Source organism: Sceloporus occidentalis, unplaced genomic scaffold, assembly GCF_023333645.1.
Source record: "Sceloporus occidentalis isolate IW3139 unplaced genomic scaffold, rSceOcc1.0.p SCAF_10, whole genome shotgun sequence".
Classification (NCBI taxonomy): Eukaryota; Metazoa; Chordata; class Lepidosauria; order Squamata; family Phrynosomatidae; genus Sceloporus; species Sceloporus occidentalis.
This window is the reverse complement of record NW_028316990.1, coordinates 34,719,503-34,735,650: the sequence shown is the minus strand read 5'-3', so window position 1 is coordinate 34,735,650 and position 16,148 is coordinate 34,719,503. Positions and strand designations below refer to the sequence as shown.

General features: G+C 45.0%; 2 protein-coding genes across 3 annotated transcripts in view; one reads left to right on the top strand and one right to left on the bottom strand.

Annotated features, from left to right (window-relative positions):
• Positions 1-3,768, bottom strand: part of RNF216 (ring finger protein 216) — a 73,120-nt gene extending 69,352 nt beyond the window's left edge. Inside the window, exon 1 of one of the 2 annotated variants that reach the window (XM_089540833.1) lies at positions 3,629-3,768. The gene's annotated coding sequence lies outside the window, so the exon portion shown is untranslated. Of the gene's footprint in view, positions 1-2,335; positions 2,425-3,628 lie in introns of those variants that run through there. The other variant, XM_089540835.1, reaches the window with a different exon arrangement.
• Positions 3,769-10,190: 6,422 nt separating this feature from the next.
• Positions 10,191-11,306, top strand: LOC149306448 (urotensin-2 receptor-like). The gene has a single exon (XM_089540890.1). It carries the CDS (start codon positions 10,191-10,193, stop codon positions 11,304-11,306), a length of 1,116 nt encoding a protein of 371 aa, XP_089397016.1.
• Positions 11,307-16,148: the final 4,842 nt, after the last annotated feature.

Genomic DNA, 16,148 nt, shown 5'->3' with positions numbered 1-16,148 from the left:
CAAGCCAAAATAAAGCTGCTTCGGGTCACTTTGGAGGTATGCTTTTTAAACAATGCGTGCAACCTATGAGGCTGGAAGCCACACCAATGCCACAATCCAGTCCTAAGGACTAGAGTGCAGCTTTGGCACAGCTTCTGGCCTCTTAGGATGCATGTATCATTTAAACAATATACCTCCAAAGTGACCTGAAGCAGCTTTATTTTGGCCTGTCTGTATGGGCCCATAGTGAGATATCTTGCAGATGGGACCCAAGCCTAAACATGACATTTATTTATATTTCACATACACCTTATTAACACAACCTGAAGGTAATTTTATACACCATACTTTTAAATAATTTTGTGCATGAAACAAAGCAAGAGAAGGTGTGACTATCTCAGCCACCCTTGAAAAATAGTTTGGTTTTTGGAGTATTTTGGAATTTCGGATGAAGGAGACTCAAGCTGTATATGTAATGGATAGAGAGATAAATCTGCCGTGGCCATTGCCCCAGAGGGAGAGAAGAACCAACAAACTTGATCCTTTCCCCATCACCATTCCCTTCTCCTTTTGTGTCATGTCTTTTTAGATTGTAAGCCTGAGGGCAGGGAAATGCTTAAAATAATAATAATAATAATAATAATAATAATAATCTGCTCTGAGAGCCTTTGTGGCTAAAGAGTGGAGTATAAATACTACAGACAGACAGACAGATAGAAGAGCCAGCATGGCATAGTAGTTTCAGGGCTAGATTACGACTCTGGGAACCAGGATTCCCAGCTCAGCCATGAAACCCATTGGGTGACCTTGGGCAAACCACATACTCTCAGCCTCAGGGGAAGGCAATGGCAAGCTTCCTCTAAACCAGCGGTTCTCAAACTGTGGGTCGCGACCACTTTGGGGGTCAAACAACCTTTTCACAGGGTTCGCCCAAGACTAATGGAAAACACATATTTCCAATGGTCTTAGGAACCAAGACAAAAATAATCTTATGGTTGGGAGTCACCACAACATGAGGAACTGTATTAAAGGGTTGCGGCATTAGGAAGGTTGAGACTCACTGCTCTAAACAAATCTTGCCAAGAAAACCCAATGATAGGGTCGCCTTAAGAGTCACCATAAGTTGGAAATGACTTGAAGGCATACAACAACAACATATGCAGCAACACAACTGCATCAAAGGGGGAGGAGGAATCCAGGGTGATAATGTTCTTCATCAGTATAATCAGTGGAATGCCACACAAGTGTATTCAGAATATAGCCCCCAGAGTCCTAAATACTCCTCTCTCCTAACCTAACTGCTTCTCATGCTTCATTATGTTATCGAGTTATAGATTTGGAAAGGGAAAAACAAAGTTCTCCCTTCCAAATGCTAGCAGAACAAGGTTCCCACAGAACCATGTCATCTCTGAAGAAACGCACACTCAGTCAGCCAAGGTCACCCACAGAATGTGTGCCATCTCTGAAGCCACAGTGCCATCTCCCCCAAAGTCCCATGTCCTTATTATCTCCCACTTCACCCACATCAGGAATAGACTGCTGCTATACTTTCTCTGTATACACAACCAGCCCATGAATGTGGACAGATTTTGATCCTGCGTTGAAACTGGGAGTGTAACCTTGCAATGACAATGAGCAATAGTGTTTTTTTCCCTCCAAGGAGGAATGAAATAGCCTTGGGAAAGACAAGAGCAAAGAGGAAAGGGAATGGGGGAGGTATCAGGGAGGACATAAGGCTGACTTTGGGAACAGGTGGAAGACAAGGCAGCTGGGAGATGAAAAGGAGAACTGAAAGAAAGGAAAGGAGGGGGATGAGACTAGATGGGCGAAAGGACAAGGCAGGTATGGAGGGCTGAAGGTTAAGGTTCCAAGTGCACAAACTTGGGCTGCCTAAAGTAAGGCCTGTTACAGACTGCCAAAATAAAGCTGCTTCGGGTCTCTTTGGAGGTATGCTGTTTAAATGACAGATGCATCCTAAGAAACCGGAAGCTGCACCAAAAGCTGCCCTCCAGTGCTTAGGAATGGAGCGTGGCTTTGGCGCGACCTCTGGACTCTTAGGACCTATGCATCATTTAAATAGCATACCTCCAAAGAGACCCGAAGCAGCTTTATTTTGGCAGTCTGTAACAGGCCTAAAAACAAGATCAGAGAGGCTGACAAAGAAGCCCCAGGAAAGGCTGGAGCAACAAGACAGGAAGTTAATGACACAGAAGGCAGAAATGGTGCGAACAGGGAAAAGAAGCAAAGCAGGCAGGAAGGTCAAGAAGGTATAAGAATCTGCTTTCTACTGTTTCTGGGCCATTGGTTCGTTTGGTTCAACCATGTCTACAGCTCTCCTAGGTTTTGCCAACCCTACCTGGAAACACCTTGGCTTGGAACTGGGACTTTCTGCCAACAGAGCATGCATTGCTTCTAGTGGACTACAACTTCTCCATGATGATGATGATGATGCAGGAGCAAAGAAGAGGACTAGGTACAAACAGGTGGAGAAGGAGGCGGCAGACAAGGGAAACTGGCTGGAAGAGAGAAGCGTTGTGGTTAGTGGGGCTGCAAGGGTGAGAAATAAGGGGAGATGCCAAGCCAAGAGGGTGTGGGTTGTGGAGAGGAGTCTTCTGTCTGCCTACTGGGGCTATACCCACAATGGAGGAATAACATGGTTTGGCACTCCTTTAACTCTTTTCTGGCTCAAGGCTATGGAATTCTGGGAGTTGGAGTTTGTTGTGGTCCGCTCTGGGCCCCACAACAAACTCCAACTCCCAGAATTCCATAGCAAAGTGTCATACAACAAAAAGTGGTGCCAAACTGGGTTATTCCTCCAGTGTGGATGCAGCAGAGTCAGAGAAGGCAAACTGAAGGTAGGAATGAAAGAGACCCAGGAGAGAGAAAGATGGTGCTGATAATAAGGAGGAGCTAAATGGGGGCAGCTATGAGGAGGCCAAGAAGGCAAAGAGATCTCAAGCAGGTCATGCCTGAACTCTCCCTGGAAGCCAAGACTGAGGCCATCAGGCGCATCCTGAAAAGGCAGGACTCTGTCGAAAGGACCCCATTGCTTGGAAGGGAGCTCCTTTCCCAAGGCAGGGAGAGAGGGGATGAGAGGAAAAAGTGTTGCCAAGGCAAAGTGGGGCAGAGGCAAGAAGAGGAAGAGAAGGGGGTCTTGTAGCGTGGAAGGGGCTGATAGGGGAGGCTAGGGAAGCCCCCTTCCTGAGGCAGACATAAGAGGAGGAAGAGAGGGACAAAAGTGCTGCCAAGGGTCAGAGGCAAAAGGAGGGAGAGAAGGGGGCCCTGTGGGGAGGAAGGGGCTAAAGGGGGAACAGGGGCAGCTCTCCTCTTGGGGCAAACAAGAGAAGGAGATCAAGGAGGGTCGCTGGCAGGGGAAAGTGGGGCAGGAGGAGGAGGAGGGCCCTGTGGGGAGGAAGGGGCTAAAGGGGAGACTAGGGAAGCCCTCTTCCTGAGGCAGACAGAGGGGGAGAAAGGAAGGGGCGCTGCCAAGGGAAAGTGGGGCAAAGACAAAAGGAGGGAGGAGCGAAGAGGGAAAAGGAGTCTTGCCAAGGGAAAGTGGGGCAGGGGCAGCTAGAGAAGGGAGAGAGGGGAGCCCTAGGGAGAGGAAGGCTCCCAAGGAGGGCAGAGGGGGAGGCGGCCGCTCACTCACCAGCCAGGGCCTGCCTTCCTGCCCCTCTCCGTCCAGGCCCCCCCTCAGACGACCTCCTTCCTCGGCCAGAGACCGACCGGGGCTTGTGTCAGCCTCCTTCCGGCCTCGGCCCTCGTCGCCGCGCGCCCCCCTCCCACGTGACCCACGGAGGCGGAAGAGGGAAGAGAGAGAGAGAGAGAACTGTCCAGGGACCATAGAGAGCCAAGCCAGGGGGACAGAGCGGCCTCTTGCGTCGACGCCGCTCTCTCGGGGCACGCGCATCATAGAGACTCGAGGGAGGCGGTCACGTGACGCCCCCGAGCCCTGAGAGGCGGAAGTGGGGCTTCTCTCATTTATGTCCCAGGCGCCTCAAGTCATGGCTCCTTGTTGTTGGCTGCGTCCACAGTGGAGAAATAACCCGGTTTGGAGCCGCTTTAACTTTCCTCAAGAGACTTTAAGCCAACTCCATCTGGGAAGATAGGAGCTTTCAGATGGCCTGGACCTAAACTGATAAAGCAGTGGTTCCCAAACTTTGGTCCTCCAGGCTCTGGGACTTCAACTCCCAGAAGCCCCAGCCAGGTTGGCCAACTGTCAGGAATTCTGGGAGGTGGAGTCCCGAAACATCTGGAAGACCAACCTTTGGGAATCACTGCTATAGAGGTCATAGGTCACAACCAGTTTGAATCCGAATCCTAGACTCCTAGAGTTGGAAGAGAGCACAAGGGCCCTGATCCAGTCCAACCCCATTCTTCTGCCGTGCAGGAACTCTCAGTCAAAGCTTCCCAAGAGATGGCCGTCCAGCCTCTGCTTAAAGACAGCCTCCAAAGAAGGAGACTCCACTACACTCTGAGGAAGGAGCGTGTTCCACTCTCAAACAGCCCATACTTTCAGGAAGTTCCTCCTAATGTTGAGGCGGCATCTCCTTTCCTGGAGCTTGCATCCATTGTTCCAGGTCCTCTATTCCAGAGCATCAGAAAACAAGCTTGCTCCATCCTCAATGTGACATCTCTTCAAACATTTAAACATGGCTATCATGTTACCTCTTAACCTTCACTTTGCCAGGCTAAACATACCCAGCCATAAGGCATGGCTTCCAGTCCCTTCACCATCTTAGTTGCCCTCCTTTGGACACATGGCTCCAGTTTCTCAATGTCCTTTCTGAATTGTGGTGCCCAGAACTGGACACAATATTCCAGGTGGGGCTTGACCAAAACAGAATAGAGTGGCACTATTACTTCCCTTGATCTAGACACTATACTTCTATTGATGCAGCCTAGAATCGCATTGGCCTTTTCAGCTGCTGCATCGCACTGTTGACTCATGTTCAACTTGTGGTCCACTAAGAGGACTCCTAGATCCCTTTCACACATAGTCTCCTTAAGCCAGGTGTCCCCCATCCTATATCTCTGCATTTCATTTTTCCGCCCTAAAGTGCAGTACTTTACCTTTCTCTGTGTTGAAAATTCATTTTGTTAGCATTGACCCAGTTTTCTAATCTATTCAGGTCATTTTGGACTTCAATCCTCTCCTCTGGATTATTAGCTGCTACTCTTCCTAACTGTGCCAGGAAACAGACTGGCAGCCAGTGAAGGAACTGGAGCAATATGGGTGTGCCATATAACCAGCCCCAGTTAACAAAAACTCCCTCCTACCTTCCCTGAGTTTGTTTGTGAGTTTGGTTAGGAAGAGGAGGATGAGAAAGAAGCCAAGGGAGGAGATAATCACACAGGTAAACATACATTAGGGTTGCCAGGTTTCCTTTATTATAAGGGAGGCCCTTCATTTGAGAGCCAGAAAGTGTGTCCCTTATTATAAGGAATGTCCCTTGTTTCAGGGTCAGAAAGCTTTTCTTTATAGACTTAAGATGGCAAATACACACACACACACACACACACACACACACTGTATTTTGGGGATGTGGCACCTATATGAAACCAGAATGGTGTCCATCCTCTCATTTACAAATGTGGATAATATGTTCATTTTACAGAGCGACGCATGGCCAGGTGAACAGAAATCTGTTGCCCTTGACTTCAATCACTGCAAACTAAGTTTAGAGAGATCTCCTAGTACCTTTGAGACTAACTGAAATAAAGATGTTGGCAGCATGAGCTTTCGTAGACTTCGGCCTACTTCCTCAGATGCATTGGGTCTGAGGAAATGCATCAAATGCATCTGAGGAAGTAGACTTTAGTCTACGAAAGCTCATGCTGCCAACCTCTTTCAGTTAGTCTCAAAGGTGCTAAAAGATCTCTCTACATGCTGACCTTACAGACTAATACAGCTACATCTTTAAATTCTACTCATATATTAAGATAGTTTTAACTTGCTTAATGCATCCGAGGAATGCATTAAGTCTATGAAAGCTCATGCTGCCAAATTCTTTCTTTAGTTAGTCTCAAGGGTGCTACAAGATCTCTCTACGTACTGATTCTACAGACTAACACGGCTATATCTTTGTATCCCCCATGATCATCAGAAGAGGGACCAAGCACAGAGAAAACAGACTTCTCAGCATGGCATCTGTCTTCGAAGCAACCCCTTTCCTTTAACAATGTGCAATGAAACCCTCTTCGTTGTTGGCAGAAAGGAAAACTGGACTCTGCTTGGCTGTAAAAGCCTCCCTTGAGTCGCTCAAGAATTAACTAACAGCATTAATAGGTTTATTAATTACCAGGGGTAAAAGCTTGGCAGTGACTTTTACAGCTGGTGCATTTTACTGCTGGAGGCTGGAGCGCAGAACAGAAACGTCTCCAGTAAAGAAACAAGAACCAGTTCTCCCAGGGAACACAGAAAAGCAGTTCCCGCTACCTTTTAAACCAGAAATCGGTTTGAACCGATTCAAATGACCCTGGTTCTCCATTTGAAGCGATTCGGAGAGGAGGGCCATGCGCTAGACCCATTTAACCCACGTCTTTTCAGATAAATCAATTCTGCGCAAGTGTGAACCAGATGCGGATCGGAATCTATTTAAATTTGCCCTTCGACCAGGGGTCTATTTTGAACCAATTCATTTGTGAATGTGAACCACAAGTGGGTTATTTTACAGGGAAAAAATGCGATCGGGGCAAACGTAGTGGGAACCACGCTCCGCTGTCGAATTGCTCCATCAATTTGGATCGCAAACCACATTTTTTGTAAGTGGGAATGAGGCCTTAATTCCGGATAAAGGAGACTCACTGTTACAGACTGCCAAAATAAAGCTGCTTCGGGTCTCTTTGGAGGTATGCTATTTAAATGATGCATGGGTCCTAAGAGTCCGGAAGCTGCACCAAAGCTGCACTCCAGTGCTTAGGAATGGAGTGTGGCTTTGGTGTGACCTCCGGACTCTTAGGACCCATGCATCATTTAAATAGCATACCTCCAAAGAGACCCGAAGCAGCTTTATTTTGGCAGTCTGTAACAGGCCTCAAGCTGTAGCATTAGACTAAAATTGCCCTTGTGTGCCAGCAGATGGGGCTCTGAGATCAATGACCTCTTGGTTAAAACAGCTACAGATGATTTTTGGCAGTCTGTCACAACTTAATACATGTGTGGCACATAACTGGCAAAGTCAGCACAAATAAGATAAGCCTCCCAGTAGCTCCTAATAAATTTGGAAACGTGGGCAAGGATCAAGTTAAAACGTTTCACTGGGATTTTCCAGCAACAGTGAATGGGTCTAAGTGACCTCTCTCTTCCCCACAAGACCCCCTTACTATGCCCTCTGTACATGCAAAGATCCCATAGCATCATTCTGCAAAGGACAACCCAAATCTTGTACCTGTGGGCAGCATTTTAATTTACAAGTTATTTAATAAGGTGTCTTTGAGTCCCACCTCTGGGGAAAAGGCAAGGTATAAGAAGCAAATATAAATTCAATTTCCTATAAAGAAAGCTACTTTATTCTGACTATATCTTTGACTGTACTGAATATTTATTTGCAGAGCCCACAATAAAATATTTTGTAGGCTATAATGGTTCAATTTTGGCATTGGGACTTAGGCATTCCCCATTGTATTTCCCACTGAGACATGAAACTCATTAGTAAGACCTTCAGCTACTCATTCCAGTATATTTTTGTTTGAAAGAGAAGAGCTAGAAAGGGAAAATATATGAGAGTGTTCTTTTCCGTAGCCCGGTGTCTCTAGTCCTCATGGCCATAACACAAAGCATGAAAACCATGATCTAACTAACTGGAACAAAGAAGAGAAAGACCTGTATTCTTAGCATTTTTGTATATGACATTATACTTAACCTTCTTAGCTTCCCTTTTCTGTTCTGAAGTGCTGTTTCAGGGTACCTAGTTCTCATGATTTGATTTGATTTCTACATACTGCAAACTGAGCTTTCAACACCAGAATGAGAAAAGGGATTTCAAAAAATCCTAATAAATAATAATAATATTCAAAAAGCATATTCGCATTCTCTTGGGATAGTTGTGATATGTTGCTCATGCTGAGCGGAAACCAGGAGAGAGTTGATTTTTAAAAACTGAATGTACAGTTCCAGATAATGCAATTTATCATTCGTTCTAAAACCATCCCATGAAATTGCCCATAAGTCACATTTACCCAAATTCCCCCAGAACATTTTAAGCTCAGCAGCCCTACCCCCAAATTGCTTTATAAATGCAGATGACTTTAGAAAATGGATGGGCAATTTTAAAGAGAGAATTTCTGATTACTGTGTATTGATGCTAACTTGCACTTTGATGGATTTTAAGAGATTAAAGAATAGACCAGAAATGCTGGCTCTCTGTTGGTGTAGTATTTATGGATTCAACACTGTGATATCACTATAAAGTAGTAATTCTTTTTCAGTATTTAGGCCTAAAGGATAACTTAAAAATGTTCCCACACACTGCAGAAATAATCCAGTTTGAGACCACTTTAACTGCCGTGGCTCAATGCTATTGGATCCTGGGATTTGTAGTTTGTTGTGGCACCAGAGCTCTGACAGAGAAGGCTAAATGTCTCACAAAACTACAGTTCCCAGGATTCTCTAGCATTAAGACAGGACAGTTAAAGCAGTCTCAAACTGGATTATTTCTGCAGTGTATTTTGGACCAGTATCTTTTTGTAAGGGGGAAGTATCACCCTGGACCCCAAAACTGGGGGGTCTCTTTCAACTCTAAAGATTCTATGATTGAAAGTGTCAGAGGCTCAACTACAAAGACTTCCATCTACAGAATATTTCTGTTGTTTAATTGAGACCAAGGGACTGAGAATTGCAGTCCAGCAGATTGGGAGGAGAGAGCCAACATGGCACAGTGGTTTGGGCGTTGGATTGGATTACAAGCCTGGGGACTTGGGATCAAATCCTCACTGAGCCATGGGATTTGTAGTTTTGTGAGGCACCAGTACTCTTTGGCAGCACCCAGCCACTGGCATATTGTGCAGTACGGCTACTCTGCACATAGGCTGTGCAGTGATGATGGAGCATATCTTCGCACGTGGATATTCACACTACACTGTGGGGAAGTTGGAATTGAACCAATGTGTGACCTTGTTTGTCCGGCTCGGCCCTTCCTCATTCAAAACAAAAAATTTTGCTCTTCAGAGGAACAGAGTGTACAGGAAAAGAATGATAATTTTATCATGGGGGAGATGGAATGAGATCACCTGGAAAGAGTAACATCCAACCAGTAGAGACTTTCCCTTGACGGAGAGATGATGCATTGGCTTTAAGTGTTAACTACTGTATATGTAAGCCAGAAATCTGTAGCTGAGTGCACTTTCTCTTCCCGAGGTAGAAAGAAACTCCAACTCAAGCTTCAGCAAGTCCGCCTCTTCTGATCTCATGACAAACTGGACAGATTTACCAGGAGAGGGAAAGAGAAAGACGGACATCGTGGAGACAAAACCAAGTTCCAGCCCTTGTGCTCAGCATTAACAGTGCTTTCAATCATCGCTCACCATTTGCATTTTCACATCTTCCAGATAAGCGACTTGCTCATGTTTCAGCCGGCTGAATGCATGCAATTATCTCTCTGACAAAAAACAACATCTCTTGCCCAGCGTGTCGGCACTGACTGATCCTTGTTCTACACCAAAAGGAATTTCAGGGAGGTCCAGAGACACTTGGCCACAGCAGAGGGCAACACTAAATCGACACATTCATGAACACCTGCAGCAAGGTAAGGCTGATGCTGGAAAGGAGCTGAGTTCTCAAATAGTGGCTCGGTTTGTGTTTTTGTCCTGAAGGATTGAAAAAGCACAAGGACCTGCAGTCACAAAAAGCTTACTCTGAACCAACTTCCTTCTCATATTTTTCTCCATTTACTTGCTTGCTGAACCAGGAATAGGATTGGGATGGGCAAGCCTAGAAGTGGATTTCTCCTCCAGTGTGCTTCCACACACTTCTGAACCTGAATCCCATTGGCGAGTATATTTTCAGAAAACTGTGCATAGGATCAGATCAATGCAGAGCTGGTTTAAAGGCTGCAGGGTGAACAGTAAAAGCCAAGTTGTGTGGCACTTGTTAATTGGCAAATAGACCTGTTATATACCACAGCTGTCTGGGAAGAGAGGTTAGTACAGGACTAGAATTACTCATGCGTCCTTTGGCTCAGGCATGTTGACCCGGAGCATGGACCAACGTAATGGAACTAAGTCAATGTGATAACCAGTCTTGTTACCTTAAGAACAGTAATAATTATACCAATGCTACATCTGAGGTCATCCGCAACACCAGTGAGGTCTTGGTTACCACATTCCTGGGGGGTATCCTTGCCCTCATGTGCCTCATTGGGATGGTTGGAAACATCTACACACTGTTAGTAGTCAACCTCTCCAGAAGACTGAATGGCTCTATGTATGTTTATATTGTCAATTTGGCCTTGGCGGATCTCTTGTATCTCTCCACCATCCCTTTTGTCATCTGTACTTACTTTGCCAAAGACTGGTACTTCGGGGAGGTGGGATGCAGGGTCCTTTTCAGCTTGGACTTGCTCACCATGCATGCCAGCATCTTCATCCTCACCATCATGAGCACAGAGAGGTACCTGGCCGTTGTCAAGCCCTTGGACACCCTCAGGAGGCAGAGAGATTACCAAAGAGTCATTGCCTGTGCCGTGTGGTTCATCTCCTTCCTCCTCACCTTGCCCACCATGATCCTCATTGACCTACGGACCAGCAGCCAAGATGGTGTGACCAAGCGCATGTGCTATCCCACTTGGCAGATGGAGTCCTACAAAGTCTACCTCACCGTCCTCTTCAATACCAGTATTTTGGCCCCAGGTCTCATTATTTGCTGCCTATATGCAAAGCTGGCCAGGAGTTACTGGAGATCCCAGGTGGCTATCTTTGGCCCCAAGGATGTGAAGCGGTGCCCTAAGCAGAAAGTCCTGTATATGATCTTCTGCATCATCCTTGCCTATTGGACCTGCTTCATCCCATTCTGGCTCTGGCAGTTGCTCAGTGTCTACCACCCGCAGCCAGAGAACCTGGAAAGCCATACCGTTGTTTGTATAAACTTCTTTGTGACCTGCCTGGCATACAGCAACAGCTGTATCAACCCTTTCTTCTACACGCTGCTCTCCAAGAATTACAAGGAGTACATAAGGAGCCAGCAGAAAAATGGTCTTCTCTTCTCCATGATCAAGCCCAAGGGGGCCTCCTCCAGAAAATCTATGCTTTCTGCAAGCCACACATACACAGAGTGTATGGCTGTTGCTCAGCTTGAGGGAAACGACTGCAAAGGTGTGGTCTCTCTGTGATTGAATGAATGAAAACTAGGAATGAAAAGAGGAAGCCAGCAAACAAAGTCAGCGGTCACCTGAGGTCTGGCCTTGTTGGTCCAGGTAAGAAGCAGAGGTTAAGGACTTTTAAAGATTCAACAAAGGCTGCATCAGCTGCCCTATCTGTCTCACCCATTTGCAGGATTATGCCAAGCCATCTGGGTGGCTAGCTGGGAGGGTAGGCAAACACTAGAGGTAGGAAGTAACAAATTACAACTGTACAGTTCCTTTTACCTAGTTACTTTGGGGGGAATGAAGGTGCAAGAAAGCCACATTTCAAAACGTAATGTCACTAATAAGATCAAAATGTCTTTAAGGATATAGCAAGTTACTGTTTCTAATTTCTAATTCAAGATGGTATTTGAATTAGATGAAAGTGATAAGAGTAGAGAGAAAATGGGACATTTTAAAAGCAGCTGAAAAAGTGGGATGACCAGATTAACTGGGACTGTTCCTGCCAAATCGGGACAGTTGGAGGGTATGCTGGCAATAGTTAAGTAGATATTTTCTTGCTGTAGCTATGTCCCATGGAATTAAAATGGTCACTGCTGGACCAAGGGCACTCTGATTTAAAGGAGCATTTTGCAAAGGGTCCCTTCAAATCCAGGGCCAACCCTGCCAAGAGACCTAAAACTTGCACCCTTGAATGTGAATCTTGGAGCCCCTTCCAGAATTCTCTGAAGCTCCCAGGGATTTTGGGATTGTTCCAAGGCATCCTTATGCAAATAATTCAAAAAGGTTGATGAAGGAGGAAGGCTTGAAAGCCATGACTCTGAGACACACGTGTATCGAGATCCAGTTCATCAGGTTCTCCATCTCACGTGCCCTAAATGCCCAAGGCAAACCTTGCAGGGCAGCTGACATGTGCAGGGAGAGGGTTCATGGGGGAGAGATTAGTTCAAATTGAGGCTGGCAGCACACTGCCATCACATAGCAAGTGCTTTTGCCATCACTTTGCCAGGAGAACTGGCAGCTTTAAGCCTCTTACAAGAGCACCGTTGTTCTATCCAAGGAAGAAGGAAGGAGAGGTCTAGCTAGAAAAAGGAGAACAGCAACCAGTATCAATATATCTGCCATTCAACAACTCACATAATTGTTCTCCCTGTGCCTGCAGGTCTACCTTTGGAACGGCACGTGACATGGCAACGTCTCTGTTTATAAGTTGTTCATGTATCCTTGTTTCTTCTGAAGGAGCGGAAGAGAACAAAGCAGCCATGATGTGGTGTGTTTCATTTGAAGAAGAGAAGCCCAGAGCTCTGCAAGGGGAAGGAACAAGAGTCTGATCTCTTTCTTTAGAAACACGAAGACTGAGCAGGTATTCAGGAAGGCTTTAAAATGGTATCTCCACAAGTTGGAATTTCTCTGACGATCAATGCAGATGGATCCTGTGAGCTCTGTCTGTCACAAAAAGACTTGAAACTCCCAAGACTGGAAAGATAAAAACACACACTGTCTGTCATCCAGTGGTCAAAAGATCTTATGCTTTAGCAACACATCAACAAATATTTGATAGCTATCAGTTTCAAGAAAATGGATATGGCAATATAGTTGGATTATATTAATGCGTATATGCCCTCCAACCAGGACATGTGTGGCCAAGTAACATCGGCGTATAGTCAAGATGGCAAGAGGCATTAATGAGGAAGTGAAGACAAGTTGGGAGAGGCTGCAGCATTACGATGTGCTGGTTATGATCTATAAAGCCCCATATGGCTTGGGTTCTGACTATTTGAAAGTCCGTAACTGTTTTGTTGGTCTTTTATTTGTAAAGCGCCACATACAGTGATAGTGCTATATAAATAAATGATGTTGATAAATAATATTAACTGTTCTAAATTGTTTTATTTAGATTGTTGTTTAATGTCTTTTACATTTTTGTGCTACAGTGGGCCCTTGGTATCTGCTGGGGTTTGGTTCTGGGATCCCCTGTGGATGCTAAAATCTGTGATGGCCAAGTCCCATTAAATACAGCTGGGTAGTAAAATGGTATCCCTTATATAAAATAGCAAAAGCAAAAGGTTTTGGGGAATTTATATTTTTAAAATATTTTCAAGCCATGGATAGTTGAATCCGTGGATTAAAAATGTGGATATGGAGGGCCGACTGTACAGATTGTTTCAGCTATTTTGTTTTAACCTATGCGGTGTAAGCCACTTTGGGTGCTATATTGGGACAAAGTGGAGAATAAATCAAATACATACACGCATTCATACATACCTTTAGTAAGTGAATATACACACAAAACACACACACTTACTTCCACATCAGATTGTTCACAGGTAATCAATTAACATGCAGCAGTTTAACAGCCCAAGCATGGGAGATAGTTCAGTAACCAGAATAAAAGAACCCGAGCAACCTTTGGCTGAACGACCACGCTAAAACCTAGGGCCATCATGTTAAACACCTGAGATGGCAGAGTTAAAGCTTTCCTTTCCTTCCCAAACTTGCCATTAATAAAGCCAGGTTATGGAATGAGGAGCTGACAGTGCAAAGCAGGAGCTGTCGTTTGCAAGAAAAGTCAGCTGGCAAAGACAGAGCCCTTGTGGGTTCACAACCTGGTAAGGATTTGAAAGTCCCCCCCCCCCCCCCTCAGCATTTGGCATCCTTCCTACTTGAGGGACTTCCTATCATTCATGTCTCAGCCTCCTTCACAATGGACTGCCAAACTGTCTGGGAGAGCAAATCCCAGTCAGGATTATACCACTGTCAGAAACAATTAAAGAGTCTGGATCTACCTGGGCTCCTTGTGGAGTTCAGATTGTCTTCTAACTGAGCACAAGTTTCTTCCCTCCCTCTTCACTCTTGAGCCTAGGCAATGAAAAAAAGAACAGAGGAAGAGCCAAGATACTCATTACGTTGGCCTAAAAGGATCAAGTTATAAACGTTACAGATGCATATTCAGATTTTTTAAATAAGCTGTTAGCTCTTCACACTCCAAGACAGATAAAGAAACAGGAAAGCTTACAATGGCTGAAGCACTGAACGTTTCTTGGTCCAGAACATTCATTTACTTCTTTTCTAAAACACAAGCACAGCATTTTATGGCCATCTCAACAAAGGAAGCAATTGCGGAGTCCGGTTCGAACCAAAAGGTCAAATCTTACAGGCCATTGTGCCCGCACCAGAAGACCATTCTATGGAAGACAATTCAGATTTAAAGATGGCTGTCCTGTGCATTTAGGTCCTTTGGGAATTACAAGAGTGCATCCCTGAATGGAAACAGCATGGCCCCAGAATCAAGTGAGTAAACATGTCCCTCTCTCAGTTCACAGGACCATTTTTCTTTTGTATGATTTTTCACATCTTTCCCAGTTAAGCTTCAAAGCCAGTAAAACTTCCAAAGCTTGCATTATGTATTTTGTATTTTTTAGTAGATCGTATAAAGCAGTGGTCCCCAAACTGTGCCCTTTAAGAAATTTTGGACTTCAGCTCCCAGAAGCCTCAGCCCTGTTGGCCAATAGTCTGGGATCCTGGGAGCTGAAGTCCAAAATCCCTTCAAGAGCACAGTTTGCAGACCACTGATATAAAGCTATTGTTGTTTTGTGGATTTTCAATTTTGTTGTGCATCTATGAATCTCAGATTTTAATGTTTAAAAAAGTACTATGATTTGTAGCAACTAAATGCAAAACTGGCAAAAGAAACTTAACTGTAGCAACTAAATGCAAAACCTAGAATGGGATGGGAAACTGTCACTATATATGGATCTAAAACATCTTACCTTTCAGAAATGAGATCATTAAATTGATAAGTTCTTGGTCTGCTGTGCTGCAGTTGTATTTGTAACCATGTTCCATAAAGCAAGGACTGACTGCATCATATAGAAAGATAAGATGGGTGAAGCTGAGGAAACTCTCCAAAAGAGAGATTGCAAGGCTCACCAGCATGTCCTTGGCTCCGACTCTTGGGAATGTAAATCACATACGTAGGCAACTTGAGGTGATACGTTCTGCAAGCATCGCTGGATTAATCGGCGTCAGACAACATGTGAATTTATTCCTCTGAAAAGCTGGAGAGTTGTTGCAAAAGAAAGTACCAAGGAAACCATATATTGTGTGTGTGTAGAGCTGTACAGAAAGAACGATTAGTTCAAAAAATGAGCAAAAGTGACCTGGAGGAGTGATCAGTGGGCAGGACCTCTTTCTCAACTTTCATCTGCTACATTACATTGGATACTGTGCATCTTGGATACTTGTCCTTTCAAGGCTGATGTAAAATTGGGATTTTGTAAGGGGGGGGGGGAGTCTCAACCATCTTCCCCCACTCCGGCAATGTATGGCCTACTGCTTAGTGTCAGTGGGATCTCCCAAGTTGGCAGTTCTTGTAACAGGAACCAGAAATTAGCATTTTCAACATTATTTGCAGAAAAAGCAGTTAAGCAGACCATGTTGGGAGGGTAATTCTGTCTAAAGCGGTCATTTAATCTCTCCCCCGTCACGGCAAATTAAGTCGTAGATTCATTCCACTCTGCATCTGTCATGGGACTCTGGATGTGCCACTCAGTTCATTGTGCTCATTTGCCGGCTGACACATTTAAACATTCCTCAGTGTGGGACAGGCTGCCTGTAAGGTTGCAAAGTGTCTTATAAACTGACAGCTTTTTTCCCAAAGAGGATGCTTGTGTGACACACGGATGTGACCAGAAATCCAAAAGAAGCACTTTGAGTGACTTTTCCTCCAGGTAAAGAGAGATTAGTTAGTGCTGTTCAGCTAACAGAAAATTCTGAAGGCTGAATGTCCTGTGTCTACTATTCTTTGCCTCACAAATAACTCTGGTGCTATCAAGTCGGAGTACAGATGTAGCTCAGTTAACAAAGCAG